The sequence below is a fragment of the Puntigrus tetrazona genome, unplaced genomic scaffold (genome assembly GCF_018831695.1).
Source record: "Puntigrus tetrazona isolate hp1 unplaced genomic scaffold, ASM1883169v1 S000000116, whole genome shotgun sequence".
NCBI classification, from domain to species: Eukaryota; Metazoa; Chordata; class Actinopteri; order Cypriniformes; family Cyprinidae; genus Puntigrus; species Puntigrus tetrazona.
In genome coordinates this window covers 712,501-740,000 of record NW_025047793.1, presented here as the reverse complement: position 1 = coordinate 740,000, position 27,500 = coordinate 712,501, and the positions used below count along the sequence as shown (strand labels likewise).

Genomic DNA, 27,500 nt, shown 5'->3' with positions numbered 1-27,500 from the left:
ACCGTAATTAATCAATTAGTGAAGTTCGGCGGCATCTATTTAAAATAATTTGAAAAAGTTGAAATTTTCACCCCGTCTGTGGAGTTTTGCCTTAAACGCGACTTCCATTTTATAATAGAAAATAATAATCTGAATTTCTAATCTAATACACAAAGATCTAGTTTATATGTTACGGTCGTTCTTCTCTGCCTCTTTTCTATTCTCTAGGCATTTCCCCAAACCTTTTGCCTTCCTCTCTCTCTTTTGCCCTCTGTCTGTTTTAGAAGAACAATGTATCCGTGGTGAATAAATTAGTTTTACTTTGCAGCCCCTGGGGCTCTACATCCCATAATTATAAGGCTATTTAGCATGGTAACCATGGCGACGCCGACGCCTCCCTGGCTCTCTGATGTGTTTTATGATATAAGTGTGACAGCATTGTCCGAGTCTTCTGCAGCAACACAATCATTTTCTCTGTAAACAGACTAAAATATATATTATTATTCCTTTTATGTCTTACAAAGTTACCAAAATTTGTCATGCATGACGTACACCTCCCAGACATACAGTTACCAGTGCTGCGTTTGTATAATGGAGATACTATTGCATTATTTAAATACATTTTTTGGTGCATTTTATTGTTCTTTTTAAAAAGGTTTTTGTCTACAGAATTATTTAATGTTTTATTTAAGGTTTAGTTTGTCATTTCAGTACATAAAGTTAAAGTAAACGAAAAAAAACCCCAAATATTATTAATATAAAAATCATTATTATTAATATAAAATGTAAATGCTTTAATATTAGTATTATTATTTTAGTTAAAATTTATTTTATTTCAGTTCACAAAAATATTTTTTATATAACACATTTTTATATTTTATTTATGTATTTATTTTTTTACTCATTTATTGCAGAGTTTTCTTTACAGCAGGAGGATTACAAAAATGCAAAAATAAATACGTCTGTGAGAAGTCCCTAGTTAGACGGCCTGTGTTTGTTAAAACTTTGCTTCCTCGGCCTCTATGATAACAGCCTCAATAAAGACGTCAAATCTTGGACAAAACAGCTCATATTTCAGTATTGACCCTTAGAAGTCTCTTGAGTTCACACGGGTCAGGAGCAAATCCTGACATCCCATTAAAACGAGACAAAACGCTCAGTAAGCTCCATCACGCCTCATAAATATTGACATGAGAATTTGAAAACACGGTTATTGTGATCCAAAAGAGAGGAGATCAGCTGCTTGGTTTGACGGGGTCGTCCTCGTGGACCAAACCAGGCTCAAATGTGCTGATGTTACAACACTCGCTTTAATGGAGCTCTTAAGTTTGAAACAGAAATAAGGCCTTTAATCCAAAAGTTGTGTCTGTTTCAAAGGATTGAGTAAAAACAAGATGTGGCCAAAATAAGAGAGACTATAGATTTGCATTATTTGAAGGATTTGCAATTTTTCTTTTAAAAAGTATGATTGCTATATACGTGTTTTTAAAATGTTTAAAATTTTTTTTCATGTTACATTCAGTTCATTTTAATAATTTGTTTGTTGTTGTTTTTTCCAGTAAATACTGTATATGGTTCATTAAATTCAATTTTAGTAAAATTTTTCAGTGCATAAAAAATGAGTTTTACGATGCTTGTTAACAGCGTGGCGCGCTTTATTCTGAAACACAAACTGTTTAATATTTCAATTTTGTTGTTTTATTTTGATTGATCATGCAACTATAATATAAGCGAATAAATGGGCAGGTAATCATTGCTGTTGCTCAGATTTAGGGTTAATGATTCAGACACCCTAAGCATGGAGTCTTAACTCATCCAGAACATTACAGAAAACACAGAACAGCGTGCTGACGAGCATTCAGAGCGTGCTCAAGCGCACCGGCAGCCACCCACAACATCCCGACGTCGACGTTCTCCTCAGAACGAGTCAAAGCTCTTTCTTGTTCTCTTGCACAAACGCACACTACACGCTGCAGCATGAGGCCAGAATGTCAATGCTGAGATGTTTGTATAACGCTGTGTCAATCCTGAGTCAACGCTTCATCTGCGAATCTACGTCTACGGTCCTGAACAAAAGACTGTGTGTGTGTGTGTGTGTGTGTGTGTGTGTGTGTGTGTGTCGCGCTTCGGTTGAGTCGGGAGTCCCGGAAGTTCAGGCAAGGCATTGCAGGTCACGCACGAAAGCCCAAGACTATTACCTGCATAAAATACTGATTTCTATCCGGCGTTTTATTCCTGCTGCATTGGAGTTTGATCTCATGCTTTTTGTCAATCTTCTAATGTGTGTGTGTGTGTGTGTGTGTGTGTGTGTGTGAGAGAGAGATGAACAGAGGCAGGCCACAGTGGGGTGTGTTTGTGAAGGGTATACCTTCATGAAGGTCTGCCAAGCAGGCCACACACACACACACACACACACACACACACACACAGCCAAACTTTCCATATTAATCATCAGCTTTCACTCTCTGCATTTAAGCAAAGTTAAATGAAGTTGATTGTAGAAATGCTTTAAAATCCGATACACATCCGTCAGTACATTTGCCCTTCAATTGCCCTTAGCAACCACCTAGCAACCACCCAGCAAACACCTCCACCTTCAATCGACTGTATGTATAACCTTGCTCGGGTAACCTTCACTCTGCAAACCCGGGATTGAAATTCAATACGTCAAATAAAAGGACACTTGCGAGGCCGTTCCCTTAACTCCAAGACGAGGTTTTGTCTCGTCTCCAGCGGTCTAAAAACGGGCTTTTCCTACTAAACTCATGCGTGTATGAATTAGCCAGTGGCGTGTTTTTTGGGGTGTTTTTGTGGGCGAGTGAATGACGCCGAGCGTACGGCCTGAATCAGGCAGCGTCTGGCTGAACGCTGCATGTGTGAATGACTTCTGATGACTTCCTACGCTCGACGCACACACAGACGCCGGTGCAGGGGAGGATTTTCTCCGTTTCCTTCCCGTTCCGAGGCTTCCAAAGTTTTAAAGGCACAGTTCATCCAAAAAACCTGTCATGGTTTGCTCACCCTGACGCCGTTCCAGAAGCACATGGCGTTTATCCTTCTGCGGAGAACAAAAGGGGATGCAGGATGTCCCGGTTATTTATTTTATATCAGACGTGGCATGTCCTGCCGCTCGCCATCATCAGTTCGGTTCCTTGTTTTTAGGTCACAAGCGGTTCATGACCTATAAGTACGTCACGCTTTAGAGGAGTTTCATAAGCCCTTGCCTGACTTCACTGATTACAATCCCTAATCTATGGCTTATTAAGACATGATATGTCAACATTGTGACAGGTGCCGGTGGATTACGCACTTCCTCTGATTCATCCCGCAGACGAGCCAAACAGACGCTCAGCCCGAGCAAAGTTCGGCAGACCGTGACGTCACGACAGAGATGGGATAAGGGAGTCTCCTTTTTCCCCGTTTAATTGAAGATGGATAATCCTGTTTGGGCGTTTCGGGTCAAACTATTCAGATGGGGATTCATTGGCATCATTTATAAATCACATCGCTTTCGGTTTTAGCACCGAAATGGCTTTTAATGTACAGTTGCGCTTTTGTAAATTGCCTTTTTGGAGGTAACGGAGAGGATGGGTGTGTGTCAAGAGGAGGAAAGTCAAGTCAGCGGAGAGAGAGAGAGAGAGAGAGAGAGAGAGAGAGAGAGAGAGAGAGAGAGAGAGAGAGAGAGAGAGAGAGAGAGAGAGAGAGAGAGAGAGAGAGAGAGAGAGAGAGAGAGAGAGAGAGAGAGAGAGAGAGAGAGAGAGAGAGAGAGAGAGAGAGAGAGAGAGAGAGAGAGAGAGAGAGAGAGAGAGAGAGAGAGAGAGAGAGAGAGAGAGAGAGAGAGAGAGAGAGAGAGAGAGAGAGAGAGAGAGAGAGAGAGAGAGAGAGAGAGAGAGAGAGAGAGAGAGAGAGAGAGAGAGAGAGAGAGAGAGAGAGAGAGAGAGAGAGAGACAGAGAGAGAGAGAGAGAGAGAGAGAGAGAGAGAGAGAGAGAGAGAGAGAGAGAGAGAGAGAGAGAGAGAGAGAGAGAGAGAGAGAGAGAGAGAGAGAGAGAGAGAGAGAGAGAGAGAGAGAGAGAGAGAGAGAGAGAGAGAGAGAGAGAGAGAGAGAGAGAGAGAGAGAGAGAGAGAGAGAGAGAGAGAGAGAGAGAGAGAGAGAGAGAGAGAGAGAGAGAGAGAGAGAGAGAGAGAGAGAGAGAGAGAGAGAGAGAGAGAGAGAGAGACTCTCTCTATCTCTCTCTCTCTCTCTCTCTCTCTCTCCTCTCTCTCTCTCTCTCTCTCTCTCTCTCTCTCTCTGTCTCTCTCTCTCTCTCTCTCTCTCTCACTCTCTCTCTCTCTCTCTCTCTCTCTCTCTCTCTCTCTCTCTCTCTCTCTCTCTCTCTCTCTCTCTCTCTCTCTCTCTCTCTCTCTCTCTCTCTCTCTCTCTCTCTCTCTCTCTCTCTCTCTCTCTCTCTCTCTCTCTCTCTCTCTCTCTCTCTCTCTCTCTCTCTCTCTCTCTCTCTCTCTCTCTCTCTCTCTCTCTCTCTCTCTCTCTCTCTCTCTCTCTCTCTCTCTCTCTCTCTCTCTCTCTCTCTCTCTCTCTCTCTCTCTCTCTCTCTCTCTCTCTCTCTCTCTCTCTCTCTCTCTCTCTCTCTCTCTCTCTCTCTCTCTCTCTCTCTCTCTCTCTCTCTCTCTCTCTCTCTCTCTCTCTCTCTCTCTCTCTCTCTCTCTCTCTCTCTCTCTCTCTCTCTCTCTCTCTCTCTCTCTCTCTCTCTCTCTCTCTCTCTCTCTCTCTCTCTCTCTCTCTCTCTCTCTCTCTCTCTCTCTCTCTCTCTCTCTCTCTCTCTCTCTCTCTCTCTCTCTCTCTCTCTCTCTCTCTCTCTCTCTCTCTCTCTCTCTCTCTCTCTCTCTCTCTCTCTCTCTCTCTCTCTCTCTCTCTCTCTCTCTCTCTCTCTCTCTCTCTCTCTCTCTCTCTCTCTCTCTCTCTCTCTCTCTCTCTCTCTCTCTCTCTCTCTCTCTCTCTCTCTCTCTCTCTCTCTCTCTCTCTCTCTCTCTCTCTCTCTCTCTCTCTCTCTCTCTCTCTCTCTCTCTCTCTCTCTCTCTCTCTCTCTCTCTCTCTCTCTCTCTCTCTCTCTCTCTCTCTCTCTCTCTCTCTCTCTCTCTCTCTCTCTCTCTCTCTCTCTCTCTCTCTCTCTCTCTCTCTCTCTCTCTCTCTCTCTCTCTCTCTCTCTCTCTCTCTCTCTCTCTCTCTCTCTCTCTCTCTCTCTCTCTCTCTCTCTCTCTCTCTCTCTCTCTCTCTCTCTCTCTCTGTCTCTCTCTCTCTCTCTCTCTCTCTCTCTCTCTCTCTCTCTCTCTCTCTCTCTCTCTCTCTCTCTCTCTCTCTCTCTGTCTCTCTCTCTCTCTCTCTCTCTCTCTCTCTCTCTCTCTCTCTCTCTCTCTCTCTCTCTCTCTCTCTCTCTCTCTCTCTCTCTCTCTCTCTCTCTCTCTCTCTCTCTCTCTCTCTCTCTCTCTCTCTCTCTCTCTCTCTCTCTCTCTCTCTCTCTCTCTTAACAAGGTAACACTTGTTAAGTATGAATTATGAATTTTCCTTCAATAAATTCTTAATTTGCTGCTTATTATTAGGTAGGGATGTAGAATAAGGTCATGTATAATGTTTGCTTAATTAGCACTAATAAATGGCTAATATTCTAGTAATATGCATGCTAATAGGTGTTACCATAAAATAAAGCGTTACCTTATTTTTATATTTAATTTATGCAGATTTATCAAAAATAATATTATTCGAATTTTATTTATAATTCATGTCAATTTTGTAAAAATAAAAATGCATAATAATAATAATAATAATAATAATAATAATATATTCAGTATATTTATGATATAATGAGAATCATTGGGAATAATGGCAGTGATGACAAAAACTAACATCTAGGTGCATAAATCTTTATGCAATTTTTGACTGGATGCCATGGAAATAAATAAATAAATAACTGTATCCTAACTATTTTTCTAACCATCCCAATTCATCACTGTCTGTGGGTTTGACTCAGGCCTGGTTCATGTGTCTGTGAACCGCCCCATTCTCCTTTAACCATTGGTTGAAGTCTTTGAGTTAACTCTAATGTAAATCAGTGGACCCGCTGGCCCTAATGGAAATTCAGTCCTACTATATTTGCATATTAGAACACGCAGTGGTCGCAAAATATTGTTTTTGGACGCTTAAGCCACATTGGGGCACACGTTCTTTGCATAAATGAACAGAAGTGTCTGTATGTGTGTCTCAGTGTCTTAAAACGGTGCATCAGATATCTTTAAATATATAAATAACACAAACGTTTTCTAATGCAATTGCACTCAAAAGTGTAAAAACACTTGTTTTGGCAACACGTCAGACACCGAGAAGCCATCGGCTCCTATGGGATCTTTTCTTAAGTTATTGCTGTAACCCTGAGCGCCGAACAGCAAATATTGCAACTTGCTCCATCAGCATTTCTGAATGAAAGTCCGAGGAAACCGAGAGGAAGAAAGCGACCCGTCAGAGGCTTCCCCGAGCGGGGAGGTCTGGAGAGCGTAGAAACGTGGATTCCCAGGTGCCTCAAGAGCGGGACGGTTCGGTTTCATCCCTCCAAGAACAAGACGGCAGCAGAACAGCCGGGCCAGCCTGACTCAAACCAGCAGATAGTGATTGAGAGTGATGGTTAAATGGATTAGAGAGAGAGGGAGGGAGAGGGAGAGAGAGGGGAGGGAGATTTGCCATGAAGCTTTCTGCCCTTGAACACACAGGGCAAATCTGATCCAGTAAAGTAGACAGCACGCGCACTACAAGTCCATATCCTCACTTTTGGATACTTCACACATACACGCGCACCCTGCTCCCAGCATCTCCCGGAGAAGTAGGGCACCGTCCTCCCCTGACAAACCGACGGCGTGTGCATGAAGAAACTCTCCGGCAGGGAGAGATAAAGATAAAAAAAACAACAACAAACAAACACGGAAGAAGCGCATCTTCGCTGCGGGAGGCGATGCCGTTTCCGCACGGACCCGAGTCGAGCGCGCGGTGAGTCCGTCTCAACTACTTCAGCGACCCGGATGAAACGAGGCTCACTTTCTTGATTTGTGCCCAAAAGTTGCCTCTGCTCGAGTTCAAACGCGAGACCGGCCCTCTTGCCGCTTCGCGTTTCATCGCAGCTCCTCGCCTCTAGTTGCGGGACGCTCGCGCGACACACCCCGCGCGCTTCCGCCGGCTCTGCGGAGACCGATCCCAAACTGTTCCCCGACGCCGAACTGCCACAGTTAGCAACTTTAGTCGCGGTTTTCGTGCTGGATTAGCCCCGGGGCGTGCGTGAGGGAGATCGATGCTTGTTTGAGGGGTTTTGCAGCGCGGCACGGAGGGCTAGGATGCTCTCTCAGCGCGTGCAACTTGTACGTTTCTACGCGAGGCGGAACGAAAATGTAACATTAAGCCGTTATAATCACTTTTCTGTACTGTATTAACCCCCAACACGATCAGATTGGTGTTGAACGAGCACTTAAACGTACCGGGGATGCTGTTTGCGCGTTATAATCAATTGTTAAATTTAAAAACTGGTATTTGCGGTTGCCATGTTGACGATATTACAGTCGTTACGGTAAGATTGAATATTATAGCTCCAACCTGCATGTCATTAACTAATACACTGTTACATTTACTAACCTATTAACCTTAAAGTTCGTCGAAACTGGCCTCTCAAAGCTAAAGAAATATATATATACTAAAGCATAAAGCATGTATACACCAAAATACATCTAAAAGACGTCTACTCAACATTGAAGGTCCATTAACGGTAACAAGAAACTTTTCAACCTAAATGTTATGCATTCTAAAAAGCCATTTCCCCATAAATTATATTGCAGGTTGTACGTTTATTTGTAAAACACTTATGTTAAAAAATATGTTTTTTTTACAGTAAAAAATATGGTATGTTCTGCCTGATCTGATTTAGAGATGTTGCGATGTAATGAGGTCGATTCAGTCTATTTTCTGACTCGAATAAAAGCAGATCCCACCATGCGAAGCACATGGTTACTTCACCTGATTTTTACATGCATGCATTGCATTTGCAACCTTAGAAATGGACGTCATCGCCGTGCATGTGAGACGTCCCTCACTCCTCCCATTTCCCAGTGGAAATCAAACGTGGTTCATTCAGGAAACTATACCGTGCAATATTTAACATACAATCTCTGCACGGTGATATGTCGCACATCCCTTTTGCTTCTCTTCCTCGAAGTCCTGTCTTATATAATTTCAGTCTGTGAAGTGTGTGTGTGTGTGTGTGTGTGTGTGTGTGTGTGTGTGCATGTACCACGCATGTTCCTCGCTCCAGACTCGTGTTGTATGCGAGATCAGCCATCTGTCCGGACTGGTGGCGGTTCACAGGATGACATCCAACGTCTGTTTAGGGGGGGTTTGGCAAATTAGACCATCAGCAGAAAGCGACGCTAGAAAAAAAACCCAAACCAGGCTGACATCGAGAGCTTGTGCACGAGAGAGCAGTGAAGTTGAACACTGAAATGTGTGGTGTTTGCTTTCAGGACCACGGACAGCAGCTGCTAAAGAGCGAAGGATGCAAGCGGCCGGACGTTTCTGAGCTTGGAAAAGGGGAAACCCACTTCAGGTGGCCTTCGGGACATAAATATGCTCTGCGGCGGCGCGTTCCAGGAGCTGCTATGGATGTAGGTCCAAGTGCGAGCATCAGCACCTTTGACCCGACGTATCAGGACAGTGTCCAAACACGCAGGAGACAAAGAGAAGCCAGTACGCAACGCAATAAACTCGCTTTACAAGACTTCCCCTGAACCTCGCAACAGCGAAACACTTTCATGCACGTTTTTTTTGTTTTCTAGATATCTGACTTTTCTTTTCCGGAGTAATGATCGCGGCGATGCCATGGGACGTTTTAACCTGACCACCGGCGCCGCCGTTCCATGTTAACGCGCCCCGCCTCTGAACCCACGGCGGTCCCTGTCCCGTTTCTCCCAACCCTCGGAAACCCCCTCTTCTCCGCACGCCTGCCATGCGTGCGCGCGCGGGACTCCTCTACCTGCTGGTGCATGTGCTGGCGAGAGCAAGAGGCCAGTACGACCTGTGCAAGTCTCTGGTGAGCACGGACGAAGGCGCCGTGTGGGAGCATTACGCGTGCCAACCCAAAGCCCAGGCCGTGAAAGAGTACATGCGCATCCGGGTCGAGCCGCCGGGCGTCACCTGCGGGAACCCGCCGGAGAGATTCTGCACTCTGGTGAGTCTTCTGGAAGAAACCGCTGCTTTTAGGATGCATTGAACTAAACGAAAGTGACAGGAAAGACATTATAGCGTTGAAAAAGAATAGAATATGAAGCGCGACAGCTGTTTTTCGACGCCGATTACACTGAGAATGTTTGTTTAGCAGCCAATCAGTAAAGCTTCGTGTGACGCTGAAGGCCGAAGTGATGATGCTGAAAACTAAATCAATTGGGTTAAAGACAAAAAAAGGGTTTCTGCATAAAAACAATGTAATATTGCTTTAAATTGTTGTTATTGTTTTGTTTTTGAAGTGTTGTCAGGCACAAAAATCAATTTATAAAATATTAAAAGACTACTTTCATCTCAAATACTAATTAGTTGTCATTTTAAATTTGTACAATTTAAAACAATAAAATGTAATATGTTTCCTCATTCTTATATATATATATATATATATATATATATATATATATATATATATATATATGTACAAGTCAAAATAAGCATGTTGTTTGAATTTTTAACATTATTTCAACCAAATTTTGATATTTTATTGCCTGAAAACGTATTTGAAACCTTACAAGTAGACACTTTACTGACGATTAATGTGCTTTGTATGCATTGTAAAATTCCTTAAAGTCTTTGACCCAATTACATTTTTAAATATATTCAGTTATTCGAAATGATATTTCACTGTATTTTCGATCAAATAAATGCAGCCTTGGCGAGAGACCTTCGAAAACACCTTCATCCCAAATATACCGATGCAGGCGTTCTGATAAATCCAACTATAGCCTTTGTTAAAATCAACATTAACCCCCAAAAACATATCAAATACCTATTTTGGAAATTCACCAGAAATAGCGCACCATTCGGGCAACTTTGGCCTGCTTTTGCCAACATGTTACTGTGTGATCGAAGGACATTAATTCCAATCTTGCGTACTATTCAGGACAGACAGTATGTGAAATGGGGAAGTTGGGTGTGATAAAAATATACAGCATGCTAATTCCTGTTTCTCACAACCAGAAGTTTAAAGATTATGTGTCACGCGGTCAGCGGGCTTGACAGAGATGTCTTTTTTCTGTTCGTTAGCCTGACAAATATAATTAAGCGACGTTTCCCAGCAGCAGTAGCTCATTTGCTTATACGCTGGTGAGTAGAAGTTCATCATATCAAAGGAATAGTTGACCAAAAATGTCAGTTTACTCACCCACAGGCCATCTGAGATGTAGACGGGTGTGTTAGTTCACGAGAAGAGAGTTGGAGAATGCAGCATTTTATTACTGATGCTCTGCAGTGAATGGGTGCCGTCAGAATGAGAGCGCAAACTGCTGAGAAAGTCACCACCTGGCTTTGCGTAAATGTGTGCTTTAGTTCCAGTTTAGCAGAGTGACTTTGCGAGCCACGATTTTGCCATAAAACACAAATGCAGATAGTTTGTAGAATGTTCACACTGTTCTTTTTCGTTGCAAAAAAGTAGTTTGAGCGAGTTTGTAACAGCATGAGCGATTGAGTAAAAGATTGTAGAATTGTGATTTCGGGTGAAAATTAGTACCAGGATGGCACGGACTTCAGTTTCCAGCTGTTTCTTTTTTTGACCACTAGCCGTTGGCCGGTGCAAACTAAGCAGGGCTCGTAGAGAACGGTGCCAAACTGCACCCATTATGGGGCGGAGGTCTCGAAGCAGCGTTAGTTTGAGCAGGTCACCGAGCGCAGCAGAAAAAATGCAGCTGAGGTCAGCAGGCGTGGAGAGCAGGAGGCCGAGGTGTTGTTCACCCACGTGGGTTTGTTGGCAGAGTCAGGCTCGCAGGAACAAACGACCGGGAGGATGTTCACTTCACTTACAGCAGGGTCAGCAGGTTACTCTCAAGGGCAAGGGGTGAGATTTGTGAGGACAGCGTTTCCATCGGTCAGGAGTTCTGATGTAAATGTAAACGCACCTTTGGGATGTTGCGGATGGTTGCTAAGGTGTTGCTAGGTTGCTTCTTTCTGTTTGGGGCGGGGTTATAGTTAACTAAAACTAAAAAAATATCTTGGTAACACTTTACGATAAGGTGTCATTAGTTAACATGAACAAACAATGAACACTACGCTGTAAAAAAAGGACTGTGATTTTGACATGCTGCAATAATGCTACAATAAAAACCTGTTAAACTGTTAATATTTACAGGGAAAACCCATAAACTAACATTCCAAGAATTCCCTCCATTGCATTTCAAATTTAGTTTGAATTTGACGCTTTTTCTTAGTTTCTTTCTTCTTAGTTTTTCTTCTCGGTTATGTTTATTAGGGTTGTACGTTACATCTAATGTTCTATTAAAGGTGCAAAACAGATTTCAGTACTTTAATAGGTTGGTATATTAACTTCGTATCGTTCGTAAAATTACGGTATTTTACTGTACATGTGACCTTAAAACCAAAAACAATGTTACCGTATTTTTTACGGTAGAATTCCAGCAACCACAGGTGTCAGTTTTTCACCGTAAAGTTTACTGAATTATTTTTTAACATGTAATAAACTCGTTATTAATCTTTGTTATTGTTAGCTAATAAAAATACAGTTGTTCATTGTTCATGTTAGTATGCTACCATATTACTATAACTATATGAATAAATTCTGTAGAAGATTTGTTTATTCTTAGTTCATGTTAACTAATATAGTTAACTAATGTTAACTAAGCAACCTTATTGTAAAGTGTTTCTAATTGCTTGAATTAGAATGAATTTTATTAACATTTATTTTAACTGAAAAATAATGAAATCACGAATATATACAGTTGACATAAAAATTAACTAAATTACAATTAAAAATAAATAAATAAATAAATAAATAATAGATTTACAAGTAAAATTTTATAACTTTTTTTAATGTTTTTAATCATTTATTTGTTAAATTAATTTAATAAAAAAATGTAATCATTTAAAAAAAGTGATACTAAAACAACAGATGGGTTCATCCTTCAAAGTAAGTCTTAATAACGCTTAAACTCGAGTAAGAGCAACAAGTAACAGCGACGCTTGACTTTGCAGAAGAAAAGACAAGCAAAAGGTTGTGCAGGCTGAAAGGAACGAGAGCATAAATAAATACTAGTGTCAGGGGAAAAGAGGTAATACAACCCTGATTCAATTATCCAGACACTGCAATGTCGTGCGCAAACACACACAAACTTTGTTCACTTACTGTGAAGAAGTGCAGGATGCAGGAAAAAACGCATACGGTTATTGGTCTCGCATGGGAGCCGGAAACGGACACAGCTCTCACACACTTAACAGTTAATGATCTGTTTAATGTAAGGCTAAAGGAGACCCATTTTCTCCCAGTCGCTCTTACGCACACACACACACACACACACACACACACACACACACACATTCACACAAACGCCTCTTAAAGGGATGGTTCACCCCAAAATCACAGTTTTTGCCTACACTTAACATGGAATACATGCATGGCTATAAATGAGGACAGTATGAAGTGAACGTTCTGCAAAACATTTACAGAATTGAATCGTTTTTAGGTGGACTGCTACGTTAAAGTGTAAATGTGCATAAATGTGTGCTTTAGTTCCAGTTTAAGTAAGAATCAGAATCAGCAGAGTGACTTTGCGAGCCACGATTTCTGTCGTCGTTTACTTGCCATAAAACACAAATGCAGATAGTTTGTAGAATGTTCACACTGTTCTTTTTCGTGGCTAAAAAGTAGTTGCGCATACAATTTGAGCGTCATGTGAGTTTGTAACAGCATGAGCGATCGAGTAAAAGATTGTAGAATTGTGATTTCGGGTAAATCGTATCTTTAAATATTGTTTGTGCAATTGTGGGAATGTATTAGTCTTGGTTTAAGTAGGAAATCAAAGTAACTAATCCATTTATTGGTAGTTCGCTCCCTTAAAAACCCACACTTCTGTCTTCTTCTACTCCTCCTGATGCCTGACTCGGAATATGTTGCTCAAATTGTATGCATCAATACTTTCATGGTGGTTTTTGATCATGTTGTAAAGCTTAGCAGTGTCTGTCACTGCTTTCTTTCAGTGCACGAAAACAGTGTGAACAGTATGCAAATCACCGCTTTTGTGGTTTATCTTGAGCAAGTCATTACAGGATTCTCCTTTTTTGTGGAACTATCCCTTGTGGAAATACCCCTAGATGGATTTGTTTGAATATCGTCGCATGCGAAGCTGCTCTAAAACACAGATTCCGATTTAAACCAGGACTGGAAAGCCACTGTAACACACACACACACACACACACTCACGCACGCACGCACGCACACACACACACACACACACACACACACGCACGCACGCACGCACACACACACACACACACACACACACACACACGCACACACACACATGAACACACACATGAACACGCACACACACACATGCACACACACACACACATGAACACGCACACACACACACGCACGCACACACACACACACGCGCACGCACACACACACACACACACGCACGCACACACACACACACACACACACGCAAACCCTTGAATTGTTGTGCCGGAGCAGGCCGCTAATGGACTGGCCTCTGGAATGTTCTTCAGGTCGTCCCGAGCTCTTTAATATTGATGGGGCCCTTAATGGTCCCTCAAGCAGACATCCACAGCGCTCCCGAACGTTTTCCTTTTACACTCTAGACATGACGAGGTCGGGCAGCCCGGCACAGTCAGCACTTTACAACAGACGGGATCCTCCCTAGCATCTCTCCTTCCAAGAAAAAGACAAACGCAGATGACGGAGAGGAGCTTGGGTGGAAACCGAACGCTGGGTTAAAACTACACGGAGGGTTAAAGAACCGCAGAGCGTGCTCTGTGGGGACGTGCGGTGAGTTCCGGCGCTCAGAACGTCCTCGCCCGTCCAAGCAGAGTGTCTGTTAAGACTGAAAATGCAAAAATGTCTTGTTTTAAACTTTCGCAGCACATTTACACACTAATGGGCCTTATTCAGCGTTCAGAACGCACCCACAAGGAGGAAGTAAGAGTAAAGCTATAAAATAAAATAAAATGAAAATGATATATATATATATATATATAAGCAATGAGCTGCACGCGTTATTTGATGCGGGATTTAATAATCTTGTGTATCTCCCAGCAGCTGCTCTTCTTCCGGTGTCTGTGTATCAGTGTGTGTTCTGTGTCCTTTGCCGTGGTAGCATGTGTTTGTGTGTGTGTTTCTGCCCACGGTCCAAAATGAACGCTCACTGCATGTATGAGTGAAAACGACCTGCGCAGAGCCGGCCGGTAACTAAAACTCAACGCATCGCAGCAGTTTCAATTCAATTCAAAATGGCTTCACTGGCGTGACTGCAGGGATACCACGTCGCCAAAGCTTCAAACATGCGTGGAAATATTACAACAGCAACCAAAAGATCTAATTGAAATAAGTTAAAAACGTGTGAAGATTTCCTAGCACAGTGATCAACACTTAACAGAGTATTCAGTTAACTCGTGGACAACATTACATCCAGTCCTGATGCTCGTCCGGCTTGTTTTGCACAGTATACGACGCTACAAATGAGATCGCGACCTGCTTCGTTTGTCACAATAATGCAAGGAAAACTGCTAAATAATTCCTCTGTCATGCACTCTCGAAAATAAATGGTCTTTGTTGGCATCCGTGGTTCTATTAAAGGTGCAATTCACCCCAAAATGAACATTTGCAGAGAAATGTACTCCCCCTCAGGCCATGCGAGACGTTTGCCTCTTCGTCAGATTTGTAGAAATGTAGCATCTGCAGTGAATGGGTGCCGTCGGAATTAGAGAACACCTCCAGAACGTTTCCATTGTGCAGAAAAGGGTTTTTCTTTTAAACGATTAAAGGTTCCTTGTTCTGTACACGACTCAAAAATGAGGCACTGATGTGAAAACACCCCCTTTGGAGTGATTTTGTTAAGAGTGTAGCTAGAAATATGTAAAAAAAATGCTGTTTATTGACTAATAATATTTATTTTTATTAGCTCACTCCACTGAAACGCACTGAAGTTTAAACTTGGACCCTGTGGCGTGGTTTGTTTTCAGGCGCTTGATTCTTAGTTGGCTCATGTTGTCTGGAAAGAAAAAGCGAGAGAGAGAGAGAGAGAAGATCCCTAATGATGGGGGAATCACAGCTTAGTTCAGCGGAAAAAGAGAGCACACACACACACACACACACACACACACACCTCTCTGAAAGACATGAAACAGTAAGACGTGTCAATGTGTGAACACGTGTGTACTGTATGAAAGTAAAAAACCCTTGTGCTACACAACAGTGCTCTCTGATTTAGAGGCACAAATGAGCTAGTGCTATAAATAGAAATGAGAGAGAGAGAGAGAGAGAGAGAGAGAGAGAGAAGGGAAGTGAAGAAGAAAGAGGGGGAGGAAACAGGAAGAAAGGAGAAGAGATATGACAGAAGATAGAAAACAATGAGACTCCGCTAGAATAGAATACTAACATTACTTTACTGGACGTACTGTATACTGCTTACTTTTTAAAAATATAAAGTAAAACAGAATTGCATTCAGTGTGCGCTAGCAGGGCACTCCAAAGAATAAAATGATATTTAATAAAAACCGTATTTGCAGACGATATAACGTTAATTAATTGTAAGAGAGGACACTTAAAAAATGCCAAATTAAAAAAATGCAAAAGTAAATGTTTTGAAATATTTTTATTAGTGCTTAGAAGTGCACGTACTAACATGTTAAAGCGCATGTAAATTATTTGATGATCACTGCTGTCTGATATCAAATCTCAAATCTACATGAAGAATAGAATTAGGAAATGAAGTTGTACTTCAGTGAGCGGGTAAACAAGCACTCCACGTTCAACTAATTGCGTACATTGTCATTTAATTGTGTCTGAAAATATTTATTTCACACTTAAGTATATTTTACTATAGCACTTCCCTTACAAGTCGTCTTTTTGAAGAGTAAATAATGCACACAATCCCTGGAAATTGCCGGTCAGGTTGAGTGCACGGCATCCACTGTTGTATTGTTCTGTGCAATTTGATAAAAGTAGTCATTGGGGTATTGTAGTGCACACAGAAAATGTGCTTACCGTGCTTACAGCCTACATACTACATGCTGCAGAAAGAGAGCGTGCTGATACGGAGAGAAACAAAGGGAAAGAAGATGGCTTTCACTGAGCGAAAGCAGCTTGAGATGGACACGGAAAGACAATAGACAGCTGGCGGCTAGAGTACTAGTTTAATAGGATGAATCTGTCGTTGTGCGCGCCTCGGCCTGATCTCACTGATGCTAGCGCTCAGCCATGAAGTTTCATGCTACAAACCAAACCAGACAGCAGAGAAAACGCTTTGAAGAATTCTGGAGATCTAGAATAAAGGAGTGAGATCATTATCACGCGCTTTTGCTGCAATACGTGAAACAGAAAACATGGAAATGCTTTCTATATTTTCCATAAACCATGTTCTTTGTGCTAAATTGAACCCAATTTAATAAAATAAGCAGCTTAAGGGCCACTAGACTGTAAAAAAAACTCTTTACTTAGAATTACTGAGTAATTTCTACACCAAAGTATTTTTATATATATATATATATACAAACATATGCATGTATAAACTTAAGAAAATTATGTTTTTATATATTAAATTTATTTATATATAATAGAAATTTACCACATTTAGTTACCCTTAACCATGGTAAAAAAATTGGTTTATGCTATACTTATTATTATTTTTAATATATAAATACACACACATTTTGTATATATATATATATATATATATATATATATATATATATATATATATATATATATATATATATATATATATATATATATTATATATATTATATATATTATATATATATAAAACATTTTTCTTAAATTTATATATGCATATGTTTGTATATATATATATATATATATATATATATATATATAATATATATATATATATATACAATCATATATTATGTTAATTATTTATTGTGACTAATAATTTAACAGAACTAACTAAAAATCATTGTAGTTTTTTAACCATTCACTGAAACATTGATGATTTATGAAGTTGCTTTCTCTGCATAACATATAACCAATACGGCACATATCATATATTTAGTCATTCCTGAATATCGTTCAGATTTATAAAAGCAAAAAAGATGGATTACGTGTTAGATTACAAGCGCCGTTCATCTTAATACCCAGAACACTTCCCAAGAACTTATGAAGAAAGTTTCCAAAGCTTTGACCTTAGTTTTTTCATTTCGAAAAGACGAATGTGTTTGCAAGAGCTTTCCGACACGCCAGAACTTTTATTAAAGTACAGCCTTTTTAGGTTTTGCCATCTTGTGGCTTTTCTTTGGCTATATTTACACTTAATCATGACGCACACCTGTACGGGAACACCAGGTGAGCGCCGCCGCTAGCGCTTCTGTCCGGTTTGCTCCTTCATTCGTTTTATTAACTTAAACGCAAAAATACTTACGCTTTCATGCCATCTATTTATCTTCAGATTCTAGTGAGCTGCCTAACAGTTTAATAAATCATATTTGTGCTCCAAGCTGTTCTAAATAGTAAGCGCTAAAATAATTTGGATGCCTTATTAGTTCGCGTCCCGCACCCCTTGCGTATTTGTTTATTAAATATTTTGTCCAATTTAATAATTCGACTGTGCTTTTCAGCCACCGTCGGTTCCCTTTAGCGCATTTTATCTCCAAAAAGCACAGAAAAACACACCCAAAAAAAAGTCTGCAGATTCCATCTGGGGCTGCTGTGATCCAATTCAGTCAGAACGCCGCCTTAGAAGGATGCTGCCTATGTTGACTGTAGTCAGCGAGAACAGACCGAGCTTTGGAGCAGACGCACACTTCCGAGTGTATTCCTCAGAGTGTTGTATTCTTAGTGATGTTCTCGTAAACCGAATGGAGCTCACGTTGTGTTCCTGGTTTCTTAAAGGCCGCAATAACTCACTCACACACTCACACACACACACACACGCACACACACGCACACGCACACACACGCACGCTTACAGTAAGAAGGTCTAAAGGCATATAAATCCTCCGAGATGGCAAAGAGAGAGACAGATTAACCGATTTCGCCATGCCGATGTTGTTCTCTAACTGAATGCACGGGTGGCACTAGGTACAGTTCCAGTTTAGCGGTGATGTAATGTCCCAGTTGGTTGGTTTAACAGGCTGCTATATGGACGCTGTGACAGGGATCTAGCTCCATGCTGATTGTTGTCGCAGCGACGGGATTCCAACGTGGATAATTGCTCTAGGAGCTTAGTGATGTGGGCCACCTGCCGGAACAGTTGGCCGTGTGTGTGTGTGTGTGTGTGTGTGTGTGTGTGTGTGTTTATATGGGGCAGGAGGATGGGATTGTCGGGAAAGCGTAGACATGCTAGTTTTGCATCTTTAACGCATGCATTATTGGGCCAAGGTCATGCAAAAGACACACACACGCTTGAAAGCCGATCCTGCGTTATAACATCAAGACTATTTCTCTTAAGTGTCCAGACACAGATGCACCGCACACATCCATGCGTGCAATTACACACGCGCCCACAGATGCAAACGTACACACGCATACATGTTGTGCATGCGAGTACGCAAAAACGGTAACGCACCTATTAGTTGCTTATGAGCATGCATATTATTAGTGCTAATGTTAATGCCGTTTTCTCCGTGACCTTATTCTTCATCCCTAATCCTACCCAACACCTAAACTTAACCAGTGCTGCGTTCGACAGCTGGCCCCGCATCCATATTGCGGCACGTGTGCAGCAGTGGCCCGCACTTAACTTGAATACAAGACCTTTAAAATGGAGAAGAAAAAGTGTGAGGTTTCTAAAAAAAACTGAAAGAATGAATAGAACGTAATATATAGGCTACGGCAAGGTTTAATCCGGCTGCAGAGGAAGGAACGCAACAGGGGTTGCCTGATATTCCCACTTACGAAAATTATTTGCTAATTGTTCTATATCAATCTGGCAACCATGTGTACACACTCTCTCTCTCCAGTCTCCAACGTCTGAATATCCTTTGATAGAAAGCACCAGCAATTATGTTTTTTGCCATATATATAGTACAATATAAATGTAAAAACGCGATGCAAGCAATCAGAATATCGTTCCCAGTGTAAAAGTGAAACATATGCCATTACCTTTAATGTACTGGTACAGTTATGGAGGTCCTTTATAATGCAGAGGTCAACTTCCTGCTCTGCTGCCAATAGTTAGCAATGGCCCTATAGTACAGCGTGTAATATAATAAAGACACGGAAATGCATGCACACATACACCCAAGCATGCAAACACCCATACAGACATAAAGATGTATACATATGCATGCAAGCACACTGTACAGACACACTGACGCACGCTAAACAACAATTCAAGCAATCACATAAATGCACACTCACGCACGGGCATTGGCAACACATGCACACACATATTCACGCAAGCACAGGCACGGTATGTACATTTCCAAGCATGCTAATACTGGCACAAAATCACCCAATTATGCATACACACAGATGCAAGCACATGCATGTATACCGAACGGGCACAGGCACACTCAAGCACAACAATACATGCACACACACCCAAACACACGGATATAGATCAAATAGACACGCAAGCATGCATGCAAGCCCTCACGTGCTAATACGTGCACAAATATACAGTACAAGCACGCAATGCATGTACGTACATTAGTATCGCTAACACATCCACGCATGCATGCGAACACCAAGAACAACAACTGAATGAAATATACATGCAAGTCCAATGCATGCATGCGCACACTTTTTATAAAAATAGTACTATACTCATACATGAGCCTATGGTATTTTTATACAGGACATTTACACTTTCATTATTTAGCATGTTAATTAAGCCGTTTTTCTCACGGGAACCATCGGCAGCTCTTCAGCATGCATGCCATTTCACTTTTACTATCATTCTGGGGACATTTAGTGACCCCCACCCGCACGAATAGTGCTGTCAATCGCACGCTAGCGCTCCACTAAGTGTGTCAGAGGGTTGGGTTTCAATGGATTTGGGGGTTGAAGGTTTCTGTGTATTCTCCACTTTAATCCAACTATAGTTTTAGCGTGTCAGGGGTCAGAACGAGTTTGCGCTTGAAAACGTGCATGCGTGTGTGCAGATGTTGCAGTCGGGTCAGGAGACGGTGTTTGATCCGCTCTGAAACGAGGTTTCTCTATAACATTACAGGAGAGAGAGAGAGAGAGAGAGAAGAAACAATGGATTAAAGGAGAGGCAGACACGTGCATCTTGAGGAAATAGAATTATGCGAAGCAGAAACGAGTGGAAGCGCGGAGGCCTGTAGGAGCGGAGCTGTAATGTGATCTCAGGCAAGAGGGTAACGCTAAACCCTTGTCCTGGAGCGAGCTAATAGAGTCAGACCATCAGACAGAACAGAATTACCGTACTGTAGAATGTGTCTGAAAGGATTAAGATGTACAATAAGCTCTGTGCGAATTCGGAGGAAGCGTGCGAGGTCTGTGGATCAAACGCTTGAGCTCGGCTGGAAACGCTCGCCGGCGACTGCGCAGGACAACGCAATATCTGACGGAACCGCATGCAGAACATAGCATCGAACATTACAGAACCGCAGAAGCTGCTAGACTGCTGAGATGCATAGAAACAATCAGCAGCAATGGTCTGAAAGCGGACAGGTTTTTATCAGGACATTGAAAGTCCTGATCACTGGACTTCAAATAGAGTCTGGTTTGCTGGTGTAATAATAATAATAATAATAATAATAATAGTGATAGAAAATGTAATAATCAATATAGTTTGCTTTTATGAAAAATGCATTCAAAGTGCATTTTTGTGGTGCAATTTAAAATAACTTTTCTAATATGCTGATAATATTCTTAAATACTCGAGAAACGTTATTAGCAATGTGGAAAGCAGTTAAAATCATATTTAGCGTAAAATATTTATGATTTAAATCATAATTCCTTGATAAATATACATTTTGAAATATAAATCGTACATTTTTTTACTTTTATTGTAATCGTTTATTGTAATGATTTAATGTGCTGTTGCTGAATTAATTTTAATGCTGTATTAATAAAAAAAGCATTAATTGAAACAGCATAACTTTGCATAAATATGAAATAATAATAATGTCGAAAAATATATAATTATCATATATATATATATATATATATATATATATATATATATATATATATATATATATATATATATATATATAAAATAGATAATAGATACTTGTGTATATTTCAGAGAAATTTTATTTTAATGTATTACATTTTATAAATATAATATAAATTATAGTAATATGTATGTAAATATTTAAAAAAAATATATGCATGCATGTGTGCATGTTTCTAAACATGATAAATAAACACAGAACACACATATATCATGCAATTTTTTGATTGCAATTGTTTGATATTGACTATCATTTGAAAGCATTATATTTAAGTTATGTTTGTGCACTGGCATATTTGCAATCGAGATTGTTGTGCATTAAAACCCACGTCTAATGAAGTTTTTCATTTCTGCATTTCTAACTGACTGTTAAAAGCGGAGCAATCAGCTGAAGGGGCTTTGAGTAGGACCGCTGCGTGCCAGTTATCTGTTCACTAAATAGTAAAGAGCTGATAATAAACGTGTGAATGACGAGCTGATCACGGGTCCAGCTGTGGTTTGGGTTTGAGCTAAACTAGATCCAGAGCTTCAGAGTCGCTCTCTTACATACGCGCGCGCTTTGTTTAATTTATTTTTTATTCTCCGTGTGCCTGGTTTCATAAATCAGATGATGTATTTCCCAGGATGCTCTCTTACGAGGCGTGTGTGTGAGTGCGCGCACGTCTTTATTAAGCAGCATTTGTGTACACGGCGGCTCCTGTGAGACGGAGAACAAGCCGAGGCGAGTGTTTATTTCTCTGAGTCTTTATATCGACACGGATCCTGGATGCGTGCTGAATAGACAGATTCAGAGACGTCGCACCTGAACACAGCCGTCTCAGCGTCAGCTATAGTTAGACCATCATCGTCTGCGTGATTTTAGAAAGCGAGCTGATAGAATTGACCCAGATTTTTAATGATGTGTGTGTGTGTGTGTGTGTGTGTGTGTGTGTGTGTGTGTGTGTGTGAAGCAGGAGTTTGCGTTCACAGATCAACGCTCCCTGCAGTCTTTGCTTTTAATAAAAGCCCACAAGTTCTTCACTGTAGTTCTACCATGACAAGTGTGTGTGTGTGTGTGTGTGTGTGTGTGTGTGTGTCTCCCCTTTCTTTTTGTGTTTCTGTTTACATCTGTGCATCACACACACTTTTTGTCAATCACTCAGACACTGTGTCTATCTCCTGTCAGAACGCCGCCTGCTTGATGAAAAAACAAGTGCTCTTAATTGTGTTGAACACCTAGATGTTTAAAAAAATTACACAAAATACTCTACATGCAGATATATTATAAAACGAAAGGCTTTTTTCATACAAATCCTGCCGTTAATTCCTCACGCTTGTGTCATCTTGGGAAGGTAGTGAGGGCATGGTTAAAATAGTTCACGTAACTTCAGTGATTCAACCTTTATTTTATGAAGCTACGAGAATATTTCTGTGTGCAAAGAAAACAAAACTACTTTATGATCGGGTTTTTTTTTGGTGCACTTTCAAGTAGTGAGTACCAACAAATGTGCAAACAAGGCGCATCACATTTTTTCGCAAATATAAATATAATGATTCGTTTTTAAGATGAACAAAGGAAAATCTTTTGGTTTTGAACGACATGAGGGTGAATAATTCATGATAGAATTTTCATTGGGTGGGTGAACTATGCCCTAAAAGTCAATTAAGCCAATTTTTTCTATTTAAAATGTGAAATCTCAAATATATTTAATTTCAATATATTTAACTCATTCAGGCTTTTGAAGTATATATATATATATATATATATATATATATATATATATATATATATATATATATATATATATATATATATATATATATATATATATATATATATATATATATATATATATATATATATATATATATATATAATGTGTATAATATATATATATATATATATATATATATATATATATATATATATATATATATATATATATATATATATATATATATATATATATATATATATATATATATATATATATATATATATATATATATATATATATATATGTATATATATATATATATATATATATATATATATATATATATATATATATATATATATATATATATATATATATATATATATATATATATATATATATATATATATATATATATATATATATATATATATATATATATATATATATATATATATATATATATATATATATATATATATATATATATATATATATATATATATATATATATATATATATATATATATATATACATTTTTATGAAATTTTTTTAATATATCAAAATATAAACAATATAAAATAATACAATAATTCAAAATAATACAATATAAAACTACTACAATACAATATAGTACAATAGTACTATAATACAATACAATATAATAGTAATAATAGTAAATTTTGGTTTCAGTAAATACTTGTCAGTGCATTCGAACCGTAAACTTAAACTGTAAACTAATCATATTTCAAAGACTAAAGATGTAATTATGACATCAATTATGAAGGCACACTGCTTAATTGGGTCAAAAAAAGCACTCCTAAGTTCAGCTGCATATATATTATTTAATCTGTAATTCATTCTCATTCGTTTGAAGCTATCGATCGATAACATTTACTTCTCTTTTTCAACGCACGCTAAAGTGTGTTTCTTTTTCACAAGGGTGTCTCTGTGTCTGTGTCTGCAGGAGAATCCATACCTGTGCAGTGATGAATGTGACGCGTCTAACCCTGACCTGGCTCACCCGCCGCAGCTGATGCAGGACCGCGAGCGCAGCGGCCTCATCACCTACTGGCAGACGGTCACGTGGCGGCGCTACCCCGAGCCTCTTCAGGCCAACATCACCCTGTCCTGGAACAAAACCCTGGAGCTCACCGACGACATTCAGATCACCTTCGAATACGGCCGGCCCACCGTCATGGTGCTGGAGAAGTCGCTGAACTTCGGCCGCACGTGGCAGCCCTACCAGTACTACGCCGACGACTGCGTGGACGCGTTCAACATGGCGCCGAGGCGGGCGCGCGACCTCACCGCGGCCAACGTGACGCGCGTCATCTGCACGGAGCAGTACTCGCGCTGGGTCGGCTCCAAGAACGAGAAGGTGGTGCGCTTCGAGGTGCGCTCGCGCTTCGCCATCTTCGCCGGCCCGAGGCTGCTCAACATGGAAGGCCTGTACACGCGGATGGAGAGCATGAAGGGTCTACGGGATTTCTTCACGTTCACCAATCTCAGGCTCCGCCTCCTCAGGCCCGCTCTCGGAGGAACGTACGTCCAGAGAGACAACCTGCTGAAATACTTCTACGCCATTTCTAACGTGGAGGTGCTGGCCAGGTGAGAACGCACGCGGCAGTAATCCACAGGTGCTAAAGGGTTAATTCAGCCAAAAATGAACGCGCTCACCCACAAGACATCCTTCTTTCAGACGTACGCACTTGTCCTAGCTCTTCCAAGCTTGGTGATAACAGTGGCTGTGCTTTGGAAGCCCAGAGGAGCACATATAGAAATGGTCAAACCAGCCTCCGAGGGGTTAACGCGTGTCTTCTGAAGTGGCTCGATTGGTTTTTGTAGCAAAAATGTTTTGTATTTTCGAGAAAATGGAGTTCCGGCTTCTTGGCTGACCTCTGACCCAACGTATGACGCAAGGAATCGTAGCGTAAGCTCAGGTGAGAATAAACGAAACGAGCATGGAGCAATGCCAAACGCTGGCGATTAAATAAGGGTCCAGTTTAGTTTATAATTTAAAAAATAGCAATATTTTTGTTACAAAAACCCATCGGTCTGCTTCAGAAGACACGTGTTAATCCCTTGGAGACGAATGGGTTCATTTTACGACGGATATATGTGCTTTTTGGAGCTTCAGAATAATGGCCACTATCCACCAGCATTACCAAGCCTGGAAGAGCCAGGATACATTTTAAAAACAACTCTGACTGTGTTCGTCTGAAAGAAGAAAGTCATATACACTTAGGATGGCTTCTGGGAGATTAAATTACGGGGGAATTATTCCTTTGACTTACTCACCCTCTTGTTGTTTCAAACCCGTAAGACCTTCGTTTTCTTAAGAGCACGTATTAAGATGTTTTCGTTTGAATCTGAGAGCTGACTGGCCCTCCATAGACAACAACGACGCTGTAATGTTCCCAGGCCTTTTCCCATCATTTTACAATAATTATTTTTGTGCGCAAAGAAAACTGTTGTGTTGTTGTCAATGAAGGGACAGAGAGCTCTCGGATTGCATCGGAAATGTCTTAAAGGTCTTAAAGGGTTTGGAACGAAATGACCTTTTTGGGTTAACTACCCCTTTTAAAACACAGCGACACAGACTCAGCCAATGGCGTAGGTTTGGGGGCGGGACTATCTGTTTGACTGACCAATGCTAGATGAGTTGGAGGCTTGGGCAGTTTCTTTTCTAACATGCTTCACTTGTAAATTAACGTTCTGTTTTTAAAGGTGCAAAAGCAATATTTTAAAAATGCTTTTGACCTCGTACCAGTGTACACTCGTAGCCAATCAGCAGTGAGGGGCGTGTCTTGTAATGAGAACGTAATAAGAAGGGTTACGTTCAGGCGAGAGGTAACTGAATGGTTATAGAGCGGGAAGGGCTTGAATCAGATCTTGATTTTTCTTCTTTATAGGCGAGTAATGTCGATTTAATAACAAAAACAATGAAAACATGGTCAGGTCAAAGTGTCTAAATAATTTTATATATATATATATATATATATAAATATATATATATATATATATATATATATATATATATCTTATCTTGTGACTAAAGTTAATTAAAATTTCAACATTTCATAAAATAAAATACAGTTTAATTAAAATAAAATATAAAACAAACAGTAAACATGACAAAACTAACTAAAATGAATGAAAAACAGAAAATAAAAGTAAAAAGTAATATATATATATATATATATATATATATATATATATATATATATATATATATATAATATCAACTATTAAATGCATTTTTGCCTTAAATAACATAACTATCTATAAATAAAAAAATATATACCAAAAAAAAAAAAAAAAAAAAAAAAAAAAATATATATATATATATATATATATATATATATATATATATATATATATATATATATATATAAACATTTTACCTTGTGATAAATAAAATTAAAACATAAATGACATATTTCATAAAATAAAATACAATTTACTTCAAATAAAATGTAAACCATAAACCACTGTAAAATAAAATGACTAAATATATATAATATAATAAATAATATATATATATATATATATATATATATATATATATATATATATATATATATATATATACATGGTCAGGTCAAAGTGTCCAAATAATTTTTGGTCCCAAAGTTTTCTGGTAGTCGACTGTATAAATTATTTTTGGCCGTAATATATGTCACGGTTCACTTTATTATACTCAATGACATCAATCAACTACAGCATCCTGCAGCCACTACTAAAACAATAGCAAAAAATATCTGTATATATACACACAAGCACACAATTATTCATATTTTCAAATGATAATAGTTTTTTATTTTATATTGCATTTCACTTTTTTAACTCCACCCACTATTGGCGTCCCGTCCACACAGAAATGATTAGTGTTTGTTTACTTGCTCTGTATTAGATGATGACTAATCTACCCCATGCTATCACTGAGAGTTAAGCGACTCTACCGAGTCAGGCCAATTATTATCCATAAAGCATTTGGAGCAACTCATCTAATCAGATTGTGTTGTGTGTTATTATAGAGGCAAACGGATGCTTGTTATCACAGGGCATGTTATCATAACCAATAACTATCAAAACTATCAGGAGGAGAACAAATGATGTGCAATAATGCTTGAGTCATTACTGGTGGAGATATTGACTGGAAATGATGGAAATGAGACGCTGGGGTCTGTCTCGGGTCTGGGCTGACAATCTGTTAACAATAACCCTGTCTTGAGTATCCAAGAATGATATGATGGCTACTGAATAGTTTATATATAATTATGATTACATTCTGTCTTAGTTACACACAATATTTGCTTCAATCCATGCACATTTTGCACATTTTTTTGCATGCATTTTTGCCTTAAATAAAATAACTATATATATATATATATATATA

The 27,500-nt window shown here is 39.6% G+C and overlaps 1 protein-coding gene across 1 annotated transcript in view; it reads left to right on the top strand.

The window, feature by feature from the left end:
• The first annotated feature begins 6,277 nt into the window (after window positions 1-6,277).
• The window catches only part of ntng2b (netrin g2b), a 63,798-nt gene continuing 42,575 nt past the window's right edge, over window positions 6,278-27,500 (top strand). Inside the window, 4 exon segments of the mRNA XM_043229860.1 lie at window positions 6,278-7,010; window positions 8,528-8,750; window positions 8,840-9,231; window positions 24,066-24,709. Of these exon segments, the coding sequence (XP_043085795.1) occupies window positions 9,010-9,231; window positions 24,066-24,709 (866 nt within the window). The 5' untranslated portion in view covers window positions 6,278-7,010; window positions 8,528-8,750; window positions 8,840-9,009.